This window comes from Diabrotica virgifera, chromosome 5 (genome assembly GCF_917563875.1).
Source record: "Diabrotica virgifera virgifera chromosome 5, PGI_DIABVI_V3a".
NCBI classification, from domain to species: domain Eukaryota; kingdom Metazoa; phylum Arthropoda; class Insecta; order Coleoptera; family Chrysomelidae; genus Diabrotica; species Diabrotica virgifera.
Genome location: NC_065447.1, coordinates 144212175 through 144229754, shown reverse-complemented (window position 1 = coordinate 144229754; position 17580 = coordinate 144212175). Strand labels below are relative to the sequence as shown.

Below are 17580 nucleotides of genomic sequence, written 5' to 3'. Positions count from 1 at the left end.
TAATATACTATGATTATTTTAAAAATCGGCCTGTCCGAGCGTTTTGCTTATGTGCTAAAAATAAATAATATACATTATACGTATCTACGTAACCTGGAACCACATTTTTTTATTATCAATTTTATAGCAGTCATGTCAAAAATTATAAATCCCGCTTTACAGTATTTCACAATATCAAAAACTGTTATTATGAAAAGTTGTTTGGAATTAAAAATCTGAAACCGAAAGCCATTTTTTCATTATTTTTTCATTAAGTAATCATAAATAATCATCATCATCATGGCATCTACATACACTCCTAGCGGAGTGTTTGCCGCAGTCTTTCAACTCTTCCAATTCATTTGTCGCAGTGAATCAATCCGCATCAACATTTTGGTTTTACAATTGGTTGTGTAACTTGGCATCTTCTACACTTTTCCTCCATTCGTTCCTGTTTTTGCTTCTGGTTACCCATTCTCTGACTCCCATCTTCTTAAGGTTCTCCACTATCTGGTTCTCTCATCTAGTTTTGGGTCTTCCTCGTGGTCTGTCTGATACAGGTCTCCATTTGGAAATTTTCTTAATAACGGCTTCTGGATGCCACCTTTCTATATGTCCCATCCATCTGAGTCTCTGTGCCTTGATAAATCTGACGATGTCTTCTCCTTTCAGAAGTTCTCTTACTTCGTGGTTCATGAGTTTTCTAAATTCATAAGTAATCATATCATTATTATTCAGTAATCATAAAACACAGGTAAAATTCATAAAAATTTCTGCATGGTCTGAAACCTAAGATGCAACTATCAAATATCAAATTTTATCAATTTATACCTATATATTATAATGAACCCATTAAAATTGACAGACTTAATTTTATTTTAACATATTTTATAATTATACGAAGTTTATAATATTTGTAGCCTTGTAGGGTTTAGTCAAGAAAAGTAATTGTCACAAAAAATATACCTAAGCATACCTCAAGAAAAATTAACAATGCAAACATTTTGATTTTAAATAAAAATTAATATTTTTTGTAAAATTTATTGTTAAATAATATTATTTATAATCGTAATACATAAATATTTATGTAGCCCATCATTTCATTAACTTTTATACTAATAATAATAATAAAAATATAAAATTTGGCAAAAAAATATTTATTTTAAATGGTTTAAACAAAATACTGGCTTAAATAAACAAATCACAAATTAGCTGATCATATTTTTATAATCTATGCACCGAGGCACCCCAAATAAAAAAAGGAACATCAATTTTCGTTGGTTAGAACCGGAGTTATTGCGACTTTTGTAAATGCGTAGTTGTGAATTCATTTTTCGACAGTAAAATCAAACAATCGCTTTGCTTTTAAACCTTCCATTTTTGGCGCATCATGGACAGCTCACTTTTAGAAGAATCGTTTTGATTTTCTTTTTGTTTATACTTGAACTTCGATTCTTTTAAATGTTACTTTTTAAGTTTCCTAATGTTTATAAACAAAGCCACGGTGAATTTTTGAAAAAAAAAATGGTTAACTCGGGTCTTAAGGGCCTTAGGGCATTATATTTTTTGTTTTAATTTGTATAAAAATTCCAACATGTCAAATAAAAAATACTAACTTCCTACATGTTAATGCCTCTGAGTTATTCTAATTGTTTATAAGCTTAAAATCATACCACTTTTTCAAAAATATTTTACAATGTTTAGAATACATTTTTGTACCACTTAATGATTCAGTTTAATAAAATGATCTTTTTTCTTTAATTTGGTGTCTTTAGAATTTATGTAAACCTAACAGCTTACGCATAATGACGTTGTAGATAAAAGCTTTTTGGGAAAAACAAATGCAATTTTGCAATAACTATTAAGTGGACCTTCTTGAAATTTTAATAACAAAATGCTTGTAACATTGTTCCTACTCTGACGCAAAATTAAAGTTTTTTGTTTATTTTCAGAAAAGTTATTAATCATTTTCAAATAATCGACTTTTGGAGCTGTTTTCCCAATAACTAAGCAACAGATGAACAAAAATAACTTTACAAACTATCATTTTAAAGAATTTTCTATGCTTCTTCAGAAAAATTGTGTCACTATTTCATATAATTTACCGGTCTCCACCTTTTGTATTTAAAATCAAACAGCGATTTTTAATTGCTTATATATTGTTTATAAGTTAAAAAGTACGGTAAATCTTTTGCATAATTTTTATATTGGATATTGTTGTAACTAAATTTACCCAAAGCAGTTCTTAGATAGCTGTATCAACGGATGTCACGAAAGAGGCCATTTAATTGCTAATTTCTCTGGTCTAATGGACACAAAAAATATTCTCGAATTGGAAATACTTAATAACACAGATTATATAGCAGAAGATTACAACGGTCTTTATTAGACAACGGCGGGTTCGTTGGAAAAAATACTCCCATGAGATATTTTGCATAATCACATTCGTGAGACACCCCAGAATAAGGTTCAAGAAGTCGCCCACGCGAAAAGTGGTCCAATTTTTTTTTAACAATTTTTTTTATCAAATTGCAAAAATCAATATTTTCGGCCCCGGGAAATTTTTTTCAGATTTTTCCGACCATTCCGGACAGAAAAGGTCTCTTAAAATTTGTCTCTAAAGTTGATCGTGTTCGAGTTATAAGCAATTTAAAATTGAAATCTTTAAGACTTAATAACTCGGTTAAAAATGATTATTATGAAAGTCAGAAAGTGACTAAATCAAATTTAAAGCCCCCTCTTCATGATCCTGAAGAAATTTGTGTCATTAATTTATTACTAAGCTGTTATTTTTAATAATTAATAATGAGTGGTAAGATCGTATTGACGCGGCTGTAAATGTGAGTGCGAGTAAGATGCGCCATTGAACTGCCTGAATGCCTCTTTCGCACTCATCATGGACGGCCGCCTAATACGTGCATGGCGCTCATTATTTTTACTTAAAAATATCAGCTTAGTAATCAAATAATGACAAAAATTTGTTCATGATCTTGTAGAGGGGGGTTTAAACTATGATTTAGTTACTTTCTGACTTTCGTAGTAATAACTTTTAACGGAGTAACTTGAAAATCGCCATTTTTCGTTTTTTTAAATTTTAAAATGCTTTTACCTCGAAAACGAATAACTTTAGAGAAAAATTATAAGAGACCTTTTTTATCCAGAATGGTCCAAAAAACCTAAAAAAAAAATGTTCAGGCCAAAAATATTGATTTTTGCAATTTGATTAAAAAAAATTGTTAAAAAAAATTTGGACCACTTTTCGCGTGGGCGACTTTTGGAATCTTATTCTGGAATGTCTCACGAATGTGATTATGCAAAAAAATCTCATGGGAATATTTTCTTTAAAGAACCCGCCGTTTCCGCCTTGTCTATAATATACAGGCCTGTTCAAAACATAAATATTAATATATTATTGTGACAGTTTTGTAAAAGAATTTTATTAAAATATTTATGGTAAATTAATCGAAGACTACTCAAGGTGAGGATTGGACGTCAATATTGACAAAAAAGATTTCGGAAGAAAACGAAGTTGGCCGTGTCATAGAAAATAACCCAGAAATAAAAGTTGGCCAAGACACTAGCTGGGAGTATAACATACGAAGCGAGGAAGGCCAAAGATAGTTGGATGGCCGGCATATCTGAACCAGAAGTCATGACATCCTTATAAGTAGTGGAAATAACGGAAGTAAAAGAATACAAAAATACCTTCGGAAGTAAAAGCTCGGAAAAATCAACAACACAAACTTCAACAGAAATCAGAAAAGTGGTAAAGAAAAGGCTAGGAAAAAGTTTTTGTTTAGTTTAGAGTTTTACGTTAATTTTGGATACTTATGGTCACTTACCCAGATGTTCTTTCAGATCATTAAATTTATAAATAGCAAGTAATCAGTTGTACTTTACCACTTTACCTTCTTTTAATAACAAATAATTTTTTGTTGTACAAAAGATAAAATAGTCTTAAAAAACAAAGTATTTTCTATTTTGTGTAAGGATATTAAAGTGCACAAACCACTTATTCGCTTCTTTAAATTTAATTCAAAATTGTTTGGTGACTAAATTATTTTTTAGGGAGCAGTACCACTAAGACAACAAGGGTCCTAAATACAATAACATGAAGATGTTACATACACACACAGAGTATAGGTACTAATTTGTTATTTGTGTTTACTATGGTAATGAATTAAATATTTGGAGAACAAATTGTTTGTTTAATAAATTCAGTAGAGAAGCAACGCTACTGACTTAGCTAAACTGATAGTCATATTGCGCTCGGAAACTAAGGTACTCAATGAAAATCTTTTTTACATATTTGCCAAATTAACATTAAAAAGACATTAAATTATTACTACAAGTTCAGTATAAATAAATATTATGCGAAGTTTTACAATTATTTGCAGAACAAACATGCACCATAAACTGGATGTAATTTATACTCTCCAGCGTTGACCATATTTTAATGGAAAATGCACAAATGATACCGAGGTGTAGTTCAAAACAACATATAGGAATTATTTAATTTCAAAGATCCAGTACCAATTTTGTCAAAACTTTACTTAATAATTGAATCGGTCATTGCGAAAACAATACATGTTACAATTAGTCCTGTCGCCAGGGGGGTACAACGGCCTCCTTAATTCAGATGGACTTACCCAAGTTTTTTTTATGTATTTTGACCCGTAGAACACGAATTTTTTGGGTAACACTTGATTCGGATGTCGATAAGTTTGTTATAAACAAAGAACTTGAGGAATTACATAACAGCGATTTTTCGTAAAACAAAACATTTTTTTGTATTTTTTGGGCGATTATCAGCAAAAAATGGTTCTACAAGTTTTTTCGTAGGATGCATAGTTTTAGAGATAAACGCGGTTGAACTTTCAAAAAATCGAAAAAGTGCAATTTTTGAACCCGAATAACTTTTGACTAAAAAATAAAATAGCAATTCTGCTTACTGCATTTGAACGTTTTAGTCAAATTCTATCGGTTTTGAATATTTGCATTGCTAAAAATTAAGTTTTTATTTGTTAAACAAAGCCACAAACACGTAGTGTTTCCCGTGCCCAATGCATGCGTTTTAATGTACGTAATCTACGTAGAAATTGTCTGTATGTACGCCTACTCGTTTGATTTCAAATGGGAAATGCATTGAAAATATCATTCAATCACTATGTGTTTATAGCTTTGTTTGACAATAAAAAAATTAATTTTTAGCAATGAAAGTAATCAAAACCGATAGAAGTTGACATGAACTTTCAAATGCGGTAAGCAGAATTGCTATTTTATTTTTCAATCAAAAGTTATTCGGGTTCAAAAATTGCAATTTTTCGATTTTTTGAAAGTTTAACCGCGTTTATGTCGAAAACTATGCATCCTACGAAAAAACTTGTAAAAACATTTTTTGCTTAGAATGACCCAAAAAATACAAAACAATGTTTTGTTTTGCGAAAAATCGCTGTTATGTGATTCCTCAAGTTCTTTGTCTATAACGAATCTTATATCGACATCCGGATCGACTGTTACCAAAAAAATTCGTGTTCTACGGGTCAAAATACATAAAAAAACTTGGGTAAGTCCATCTGAATTAAGGAGGCCGTTGTATCCCCACTGGCGACAGGACTAAATGTGTAAATTTTTCAGAAAACGTAAAAATCTTCATTAATAGTTGGATATCCGAGAAAATACTATACTTTATATAAGTATTATGGGTTAAAAATGAATCTCTCTGAGAGGCAAAAACGCTTAAATGTTTATATTTTGTTTAAATGTTAATTTCATCGCGTCGAAAAGCGTCGTCATTTTACCCAAAATATGGACTTAGATTGTTTTCGCAATGACCGATTCAATTATATTATCTTTAACACGTTGACGGATAGAACGTCTATAAGACGACCGTTTTAAAATAAGGAGTTGTGACAAAAAATCGGTGTCAAAAAATGCAAATTTTTGCAAAGAATAAAAACATCTTTACCATTACAAAGTATTTGAGTGTCTATAAAACTATACCTTCTGAAACAAGAGCGTAGGCGCAAAATTTTGGTCCAATGCTTTTTAAATGTATTAATTTTTTTCGAATCTTGAGAAAATTAATAAATATTTTTGAAACATTTAAACGCAGAATGAAAGATTACGTTATTACCGAGGACCGGTAGTTTTTAGAATAGAATAGTCTTTAGAATAAACAAAAATTTTCTTTTGAATGAGATATTTGAAATTAAAAATCACACTAAATTTTCTCTTCTTTTTCACCCCTGTAAGTTATTGAAATAAACATTATAGAAGTTTTCATGGATTTTCGGCCCTCGTGACATAATAATGTAATGCATTTAAATTTTTGAAAAATACTTATTAGTTTTCTCAGGATTCGCAAAAAACGAATGCGTTTAAAAAGCATTGGTCCAAAATTTTGCGCCTAAGCTCTTGAAGACGAACTCTTTGGAAGAATTAAGATATTTCATTTTTTGCATGAAAACGAAAAAGGGAAGATAGATTTTTTGTCACAAATTGAAGGAGGAATTCAAAAATGCTATATAATTTGAAATATCTCAGTGGCGTAATATTTTTTTTAATTCAGACCATTGCCCGTATGCGCGCCAATGATAAATAATATAAAATTATTAATTGTATGTCAAAAAATGCACAATAACTACCTCTTGAAACCCACTACATTTCATTACAGTTTTGTCAGTAGTTTCGGCAGAATCGTAAAAAAATGTTTACTTTTTTCTTCAACGCCCTGTATCTTGAAAAGGATTGGCCTTATAAAATTTGTTTACTAAGGAAATCCCAATTATTTTTCAGTTTCTTACCTATCCTAGAAAAGATGTTACCTTTCTCTGAAATACCCTGTACTGTATACGATTAATTTCAAAACTATTACGTATTTGTATATTTAACATGTGCATATTTTCCACTAAAATAGTCTGAATTAAACATATATTCACATAATTCGTGAATTACAATATCACAAATTTGGTGACTTGCACTGTATAGGTCAGTATAACTTTACAAACATCTATGTTTTAAAACAAATTAATTACGAACAAACCTTATATTAAACGAAGCCACTGCAATACTCAGCCATAGCAAATACAACAAAAATTAAATCTAGCATAACAGCAACACAAAAAAAATAGTTAAACAAATTTTCAAAAAGGCTTACCCCGTTCGAGCAAGGACAGCAAGATTGTAGAAGATTGTGAACAACAAAAGAAGCGCATACACGTACACACGAACACATGGAAGTAGGGCAATACCAGCACTACGAAAAAACAAAAGAGAAACACTAAAGAGACAATATACACGGGTAGAGCACAATAAATACGCGAATTTAAAAAGATTATTAAAACTGTTTCAACAACTTACACAAATTATTTTAAAAACCGAAAACTAAAAATTACACTAAACGGGACGAACGGTACGCGAATGAAGAATACTAACTGATTTATTTTGTCTCTCAAATGTCCACTAATATGATTATATAACAACACATACCGATGATAAAGATTACTAATGTTTTACGGATTTGTGAATAAGTATTCGATTTTTGACAAAAAGAAATTCTTTACTTATGATACCGGTAGTCGACATTTAGTTTTGACTAATAAGTGTATTGTTTTATTCGAAAATCAAGGTGTACAGTTTAAGGTTACAAGAATATGGTGTGTACGTGTCGAGAAATAATAATATTTAATTTTTTAACCAATCGTTTGTCGAAGGTATTTCAAAACCTAAAAAAATACGATGGTTGTTCTAGGAAATACGAGGAAATTTTACCTTGACTAAAAACAAAACTCTAATATTTATGTTAAATCGTGAATTTGGTAACCCCATAGAAGTAGTTGTGTTGGAAGGGTGTTGTGTTTTATAGCTGTGACCAAAAAGTGGAAACAACTTTAAACAAAACTATAAGTTGTAAAAAGTACATACAGCACGACCAAATTCACTTTGTATTTGAGATTTGGATGCGCATATTTTCTAAATTTTATTTTGGTACCCAGCAGGTATTTTACTTGGCGAGGCGTTACCAAAATAAAATGACTAAAATTATACAGATTTGGGCGCAGGTATTTGATGTAATTGCCTTTTATTACCGAATCTTAAGAATTTCAGGTTGGCGATACCTTTTGTAATTTCTTGCCTATTTTGGACTTCACTGAGGACTAATCGTGTTCAGTCTTAATGTTATGTAACCAAGTCGTTTATCGTCCGTCAGTGCCATGTTATCTATGTTAAAATGCTTTCTTTCCGTCAATGCATCTTAAAACTTCTTTACTTCTAAAGGTCTGTATATACAGGGTTTTTGGTAAAGAATGGGCCATAGCTTAACCTTAGATACCTGAACTTAAAATAGGTTGATTTAAGTGAACTTACCTTAGTACACAAGTTGATAATAACCGAAAAACAGGGTGTCAAAGTTAAACTTTTATTTTATTTATTTTTGAATATTTCCTGACAGGCATGGGACAACAACACGAAATTTGGTAAGTGGTGCTGGTATTGTACAATCTACTAAATTGTGTTAATTAAACAAACGTTTCTGGCTACTACCAGAGGCGTACGACAGGGGAACGTGAATGGTTGACCCTTCCCAAATTCTACGCCACTGGCGGAATTGCTATTTCAGTGCAATTCTTCGATTCTCCAATACTTTCTATGTAAAAAACATAGTCTTCATTCGTAACGATAAAGCCATTAATTTTCGAGATATTTGAAGCTAAAAACGAAGGAGCGTAATACATTAATCAAAAATAATTATGCCTTTTTATTTTCAACTTCAAATATCTCGAAAACTAATGACTTTATCGTTACGAATGAAGAGTATATTATTTGCATAGAAAGTATTGGAGAATCTAAAAATTATGCTAAAATAGCAGTTTCATCAGTGGCGTAGAATTTGGGAAGGGTCAACCATTCACTCTTCCCTGTCGTACGCTACTGGTAGTAGCCAGAAACGATTATTTAACATAATTTAGTAGGGTATACAGTGCCTACACTTTCTGCCAAGTATCACACGGATATGTCAAATTATTTTAAAGTATTCTTTTTTTTAATAATTTATTCTTTATTTAAAACTTTAAGAACTATGTGTGCCCGGTACTATAAAACTATTTGACATATCCTTATGGTACTTGGCAGAAAGTGTAGGTACTGTACACCCTACTAAATTATGTTAAATAATCGTTTGTGGTTAATACCAGAGGCGTACGACAGGGGAAAGTGAATGGTTGACCCTTCCCTAATTCTACGCCACTGATGAAACTGCCATTTTAGCATAATTTTTAGATTCTCTAGTACTTTCTATGCAAATAATATACTCTTCTTTCGTAACGATAAAGTCATTAGTTTTCGATATATTTGAAGTTAAAAATGAAAAGGCACACTTATTTTGATTAATGTATTATGCTCCTTCGTTTTTAGCTTAAAATAACTCGAAAACTAATGGCTTTATCGTTACGAATGAAGAGTACGTTTTTTACATAGAAAATATTGGAGAATCAAAAAATTGCACTAAAATAGCAATTCCGCCAGTGGCGTAGAATTTGGGAAGGGTCAACCATTCACGTTCCCCCGTCGTACGCCTCTGGTAGTAGCCAGAAACGTTTGTTTAACATAATTTAGTAGATTGTACAATACCAGCACCACTTACCAAATTTCGTGTTGTTGTCCCATGCCTGTCAGGAAATATTCAAAAATAAATAAAATAAAAGTTTTACTTTGACACCCTGTATTTAGGTTATTACCAACTTTTGTACTAGGGTAAGTTAGCTTAAATCGACCTATTTTAACCTCAGGAATCTAAGGTTAAGCTATTCTTAACCTTAAGCATTCTTTACCAAACACCCTGTATTGCCGCGAGTTTATGGCGCCGACAGAAGTATGGATCGGGGTGCGTGCTGTGCGCGCCACTTGAAAACACATACTAACCAAACGAACGCGCCACAAACGCGCAATTCACACACGTATACGTACCTTTACGTAAACTTCTATACTTCTTACTGAAGCTCAATTTAGAAAAATGGAACTCAGAACACAACACAAACACAGATAATGAAAATACCAAGAAAAAAAGACACGGATGACTTAATCGAAGTGGTCATACATCATTATCTATAACATATGCAATAAAGCAAACAAACATATAGAAATACTTGGGAACAGTAATAGATGACAGATGAAGCGTCGAGGACGATCTCAACAACAGACTAGCGAGTACAGGAACACTATTCCAGGAACTAAATAGAGGATTCCTCAACAGCTAAGAAATATCAAAGGGAAACGAAGATGACAATATATGAAACAATATAATATAATGTACTCGTATTGGCTATATTAAGGCGGGTATACATATGCGCTCTGCTCGGTGTGCGAGCCGCTCGCGCGCAGCATATTTGTTAGATTAGTACGTGTTTTCAAGTGGCACACAAACGGCTCGCACACGGCGCACCACGATCTAACTTCTGTCGGCTTTTCAACAAATGCTTTGATGGTTCGCAATACGTATTTGGACGGGTTTGCGAGTGGTTTGTTGGTTTTGGGGCGCCTGAGTTGAATATTTGTTAGTAATGGAGTGTTAGGAAGGAAATATCAAACTTATTGATGTTTACCGTGGAAAGTGCAAATGAGATGATGACATTGAATATATTTAAACATGTTAGCTTGCAACCCCCAACTTGAACCATCTTGCAACCAACTTGCAACTCAACTTGCAACCAATCGGAATGAAACCAAACACTTCTCGATGAGAATAGGAGAAGCTACTCCCGACGTCGGCCGATATCGGATCTGATCTGATCGGAGAAAAGCGGATCCAATGTAGGCACCCATATTTAATACTAATTATCTACAATTACTAAATGTTCGTAAGTTTCCTATGGATCACGGAAGGTTCGTCAAATTGAAAAATTTTAACGAACATTAACCGCGCCACGAACGCGCGGCGCTCACACGGCGCGGAGTTCGCGGCGCGGATATGTATCTCCGCCTTTATAGCCAACGCGAACATACAGAGTAGAAAACTGGATTTTAAACAGAAGACACCAAATAGTCGTTGCTTGACATAATAAAGGAGAAAAAAATTAGCATGGTTCGAACACGAACGGACACAAACAGGCAAGAGAAACCAGTGTAAGAAGCTACATCAATTGGGAAAACAGAAGAGGCAGATCATTAGAAAGAGTTGAACAGCGACATAGCAGAGATATTATAAAATAAGGGCAATGGCGAAGAACAGAAAAGAATGGAGAAAATTCATCAAAAGCTAGAAGCACCTCCATCGACAGCTAACGGTAGAAGAGGAACAAAATTATGTATGTATGTATGTATGTACTTCTAACGTACTATGACATAGGTCACCGTACATAGGTGACAAAATTGCGACTGCAGATCAAGATTTCAGACGGTGAGCAATTGTCGAATGTTACTGAACTGTTCTATTTAGGCTATTGATTATGTTCAAAATAAGAGAGCTAAAAGGAACTACAACGTTAACGAGATTTTATTATCACATGTGGTCAATGGACATCTAAATTTGAAAAAACCGCGGAGTGCTACCATTTAAATGGGTGCGTTTTTGAGAAAGGGGTGAATTAGTCGCTAGGCACAGGGCGACTTAGGGTGAGGTCTATGCACTTTTGGTACAGACATGTCTACAGGAAAATTGTTCCATGTTAAATTTACTATCGAAATATCATATTCTTAAGTCAAGAATAATTTATTTTACAAAAATGTATTCAAAAGAAAAGCAGAAAAAAAAACACGAAAGATAGCATTTTTGTTTTTTGCCACATATCTTTTTTACAAAGTGATATAGGTATAGGCATTGCTTTAGAAAAAAATAACTTCCATCCTTTCTCTTTAAAATGCCGTTAGGTAGAAATCTTTATGATTTATAGTTTCCGAAATAGGATTTTTCAAAGTTCACCGCTCACAGCATTTTTGGGCAATTTTCCCCATTATTTCGCAAACATTGCTCTGTAACTTTTTTATACGAATATCTAGGTATAGGCAATGGTACATTTAGTAGAAAGAGAAGTCAATTACCTTTAAAATGGTCTATGGCGTAAGGTTGTACTACTATTATTAAGCAAGCCATGCTTTTTGATATTTTTTATGCTTATTTTTTAACTTTCTCATTATGACTTTTTTCTTGTACATTTAGGTCTATACATTGTGGAATAAAAAAGCTTATTTCTTTACTTTAAAATGGTGTATTGCAAAAATTGCAAAAAATTCTAGGACTCTTTTTAAACAAGATATCCATAGTCGGCGAACACAGTGGAGGCGGTTTCCGCTTACGGTTAAACCGCGCGGACCCGCTTTTAAACGTTTTCAAAAAGAATGCACGTCTTTAAATGTACACGAACATAGTCAAAGCAGGTCCGCGCGGGCCAACCACCTCAACCCGCCTGACCGCTTTTGCTAGAATGAGAATTTAGTTTTTTCCGCGCGGTTTTAATGTTTACTGCAATGATAATTTAGTTTATTCGCTCTTTTATAATAAGAATTAATAGTTCTCCATGGATTAATTTTATAAATAATTGTACATTATAATAAACAAAAGTAATAAAGTCAATCTTATTGAAACCGTAATTTTGTGTGACTTAGGTATTTCTAAAACCATTCCAGTATTAACTATTAACTAAATCAGTACTTGAAAAATAAATTTACAACAAAACTACTTACCTCAATGTTATAACAAGCCTTTCTTCCGGAAGGATAGCCTGCTTATGTAAATTACACCAGTTTTTAATTAAACGATACTCCTTCTTCTTCTTAAAGTGCCTATCCGTTCAGGATGTTGGCGATCATCATGGCTATCTTGACTTTGTCTACCGCAGCGCGGAACAGTTCAGTGCGGAACAGTATTATACCACTTTTGTAAATTTTGAAGCCAGGAAATGCGTCTTCTTCCCGGTCCTCTTTTACCATTTACATACCTTCCCTTGGAGAATCAGTTGGAGAAGGCCGTAACGTTCTTGATTTCTCATTACATGTCCTAGATATTCTAATTTTTTTGTTTTGATGGTTATGAGAAATTCACACTCTTTCCCCATTCTACGCAGGAATTCCACGTTAGTAATTCGGTCAACGCAGGATATACGTAAGATGCTCCTATAACACCACATTTCGAAAGCTTCGAGCCGATTCATAGATGTAACAGTTAGTGTCCAAGCTTCCATTCCGTAGAGCAGAACTGTGAATATATAGCATTTCAACAGACGGTATTTTGTTTTTAATGATATGTCTCGACTGTTGAAAATGGGTCTCATTCTAAAGTATGCTGCTTTCGCTTTTATTATTCGCTGTTTAATTTCTGAGTAGTCCCATTCGCTATTTAAATTCGTACCCAGATATGTATATTCTCAACTCTTCGATATTCTGTTGGTTGACTGTAAGTTGAGCGTTTAATATTGTTTTTAACGATACTCCACTTTCTCCAAAATATATTTAAAAGTCTCTTGAGTCATTCTCATATACTGGAAGAATCGTTCATTATCTTTTAATTTTTGAAATAGATGATGATATTCTCCATAAATTAATCTTTCTCGATTAATAGGATGTACATCAACTCTCTTTCTTTTCAGTTTAGTCAAAACAGAATCTAAAGCAATTATATCATCATCGGAAGACGACATTTTGCTACAAGTAGTAGACGCAACTGCCAGATTTGAACGATCTCTCTCGCTTTTACCCGTCTTCACTGTGTTACCATACCCGCGCGAGAACCGCGTGGTTTGCCCGCTAGCGGAAACTGCTTTCACTATGTGTGCCGCCAAAGCAGGTCCGCGCGGGCCAACCGCTTCAACCCGCCTGACCGCTTTTACTTTACTAGAATGAGAATTTAGTTTTTTCCGCGCGGTTTTAATGTTTACTCGAATGAGAATTTAGTTTATTCCCTCTTTTTGTCGCGCGAGTTCATTGATTTTGCAATGAATATGTAATGTAAATATGTATTTATGTAAATTACACCAGTTTTTAGTTAAACGATACTCCACTTTCTCCAAAATATAATTAAAAGTCTCTTGAGTCATTCTCATATACTGTAATAATCGTTCATTATCTTCTTTTAATTTTTGAACTAGATGATGATATTCTCCATAAATTAATCTTTATCGATTAATAGGATGTACACCAACTCTCTTTCTTTTCAGTTTAGTCAAAATAGAATCTAAAGCAATTATATTGACGACATTTTGCCACAAGTAGTAGACGCAACTAACAAATTTGAACGATCTCTCTCGCTTTTACCCGTCTTCACTGTGTTACCATACCCGCGCGCGAGAACCGCGCGGTTTGCCCGTAAGCAGGAACCCGCTTCCACTATGTGTGTCGCCATAGGATATCCAAGGGTATCCGAAATTTGAGAAATTTTTTTTTCAATTAGAAGAACATAATTGCATAATATAACATAATTTTTAATTCCAAATAACTTTTCTTAATAACACTTTTCGATATTGTGAAATATAAAGGTACTTTACTCTTGAGCGAAATTCATATTTTTTAACATACCTCGTACACTATTGATAAAATTTTATATCTGATGATTGCATCTTAGGTTTTAGACTATGCAGAGCATTTTATAAAAAAATAATTTTTTTTATAAAGTTAACAATAAAAAAGTTCCAGATGGTTCTTTTAGTTCCAACTTAGTATATGTCACATGTGTATATGTCACACTTTAAAAAGCATACCTTGTTTAAAAATAGTCCCAGTATTTTTTACAATACACCATTTTAAAGTAAAGATATTAAGATTTCTTTTTTATTCCACAATGTATATACCTAAAAATACAATAAAAAAGTTATATTAAGAAATTTAAAAATAATCGTAAAATATATCAAAAATCTTTTTTCTTTGCTTTTCATTTGAATATATTTTTGTAAAAAAAAATATTTTTGACTTTAAGATGTGATATTTCGATAGTAAATTTAACCTGAAACAATTTTCCTGTAGACGTGTTTGTACCAAAAGTGCATAGAACTCACCCTAATTCGCCCTGTGCCTAGGGACTAATTCACCCCTTTCTCACAAACGCACCCCTTTAAATGGTAGCACTCCGCGGTTTTTTCATATTTAGAGATCCATCGACTATATGAAATAATAAAACCCCGTTAACGTTGTAGTTCCTTTCTAAAATACATAACTAATAGCCTAATTCTACATCAGGCTTTTTGTTCTCGGTAAAAGGTCTTCTGTGTGCACCACACCACATGAAAGATCTATTATGATATTGTTCGAGAGCTATTTTCTTTTAGCATTTTAATATTATTTTCTATCTTTAATGACAACTAACCACAATTTCCGTTAAAAATACGTTTATGTTGACGTTTTGATTTCCTTTGGTAATCATTCTCAAAATACACATTGAAAAATTTTAAAATTAATAAAGTATTATAAATACGAAACAAACTTCTATTTTGAAAAGTGGAAATCAATACTTCAAAGTAAACGTATTTTCAACTGAAATTGTGGTTAATCTCCATTACAAATAGTAAATGTATTATAGATATGTATTGTGAAGAAATAAGTTACAGGATGCATTACCATAAATAATTACCAACACTATTCAAAAAAAATCTAACGAAAAAAAATCCGCTTAATGACTATGGGCCGGTTGTTCGAACGCTAATCAAAAATGACCATTATCAAATATTTAATTATTGTCACCAACTGTCAATGTCAACTTTGTTTGGGTTGCTGAAAACATAAATATGGATTACAAATTATGAAATTAGTTAATCAATTATGTTAATAATTGTTATGTTAATTGATTAACTAATCTCATAATTATAATCTCATCTGATAATTTAAAACATAATCTCCGGCCCTTAGTGTTATACACCTGAAGAGAAATATATCAAAGAATTTAGTTTATAGAGATAGAAAGAACTGTTTCAATTACGTATTAATTACGAATATTTCCCGACTTTTTTCCGCAGATAGATATTTATTGTTTTATTAAAAGCATTTTTTTTAAACGTTGGAAAAATATTAAACAAGACTGTGACAACATGAAGGCTGTAACATGTTTACACAAATAAAAGTAAACCACTAAGGTTAACTATCACAACAACTTATACTGAAGGTAAGAATCAACAAAGGCGTGTCGTTTGATTTACTCATTTCTGGTAGTAATACAAAAATTAAATATTTATTTTATTTTGCAATATAGAAATACTGCATTGAAAATGCTTTCAAAAAAATTTACATTATTTTTCAAAAACAAATAATTTCATAATAACGGAGATGTACTAGTCCTGCTGTTAGCATATTAAACCAAAATGTGATATCGCTGGTACCTATGATTAATGTGATTCCTAATACATTCCAGTGAAAATAATAACTATTTGATAAGTATTGGCGATTACAATTTTTTTTATATGAGTGTCCGCGAAGATTATAACTCTCAAAATATTTATAATGAAAAAATTTAGTTCATAATAGATGCCGACGAAAACAATTATTTCCCTTTCTGTTTCTGTTTCTTCCCACGAAAACAATTATTTCTGAGAACTTTTTACTAATTATAATTTTCGTGGACCCACAAACAGAAATTATGTTTTTTGCCGATTCTCCTTAAAAAATAAATTTTTTCGCTAACAATTTATTAGGGATTATAATTTTCACAATCATATAATCGAAAATAATATTTTTCGCGGCGTTCATTGAAAGTTCTACTCTTAACGGCATTTTTCGGAGTTATACTTTTCGTAGGCGGCGGCGATATGACTGTTACGCTCCTTTCACACACTAAGAATTTGAACGTGCGATCGCTAGAACGCACGATGACATTCCAATGGTGGCCCAAGCAATCCCATGGTAACTTTCACATTACACCGAACGTTCCAACCGCCGAGTAAGGGTTTGTTCACTACGGAGACCATCGCATCGTATCCTAGCCTAGAGCTTAGTATCCTACTCTTCATTTTGGTGAACGCTCGCATTTAAAATAATGCATCTGGAGATCGATAATATGGTACGAGCAGTACGAGGGATACCAGGGAGCGAGGGTCGGCGCCTCGTTGTGAGCACAACTTTATGAGAAAGGTACACTTCGCGTCAAAAAAAACTGGTACAACTCTTATAACCGAAAATCGTGTTTTTCAAGTTGTGTAAGTTGATCTTGTCACAAGTGTCATTCTAATTTCTAGGGCAACGTTGCCAGTTCAATGAAAATATTATATCAAACTAGGTAAAACCGGGGCTGTGCGACAGACCGCATTTTTTAATATACTAAAAACTAAAACAATTGTAATTTTCCGTCATCTCAATTAAGTATCCATAGATTGATTCGTGTTGTATTATAATTTATGAAAATATTTCAATTCAAAAATATTGATAGATAATAAATCTTGACATTGGTTTCTCGTAAATTGTAGGACAAAACTGCATTAAGTTTGTGTAGAATAATAAATAAAACACACTAGAATGAACAAGTGTGCAATTTAAATATATGTATTACAGTTCGAAATATACATTTGAAACGTTATTTTTTTGTATTTAGATTTAGTGTATTTCCGTTATCTGTGATGGCAACAACGACGTGATTCACGAACAATAATTGTCAGTCTGAACACAGGTTTACATTGGGAAAAAAAAGTG

The 17580-nt window shown here is 32.5% G+C and overlaps 1 protein-coding gene across 7 annotated transcripts in view; it reads right to left on the bottom strand.

Moving 5' to 3' along the window:
• LOC114331795 (cytohesin-1) overlaps positions 1-17580 on the bottom strand; it is a 304207-nt gene that overhangs the window by 67694 nt on the left and 218933 nt on the right. For 4 of the 7 annotated variants that reach the window (XM_050650398.1, XM_050650399.1, XM_050650396.1 and 1 more), the window contains exon 3: positions 7139-7237. The exons of the other annotated variants lie outside the window; for them this stretch is intronic. In XM_050650398.1, coding sequence (XP_050506355.1) covers positions 7139-7237 — 99 coding nt within the window. The remainder of the gene's footprint in view (positions 1-7138; positions 7238-17580) is intronic. 7 annotated transcript variants of the gene reach the window in all.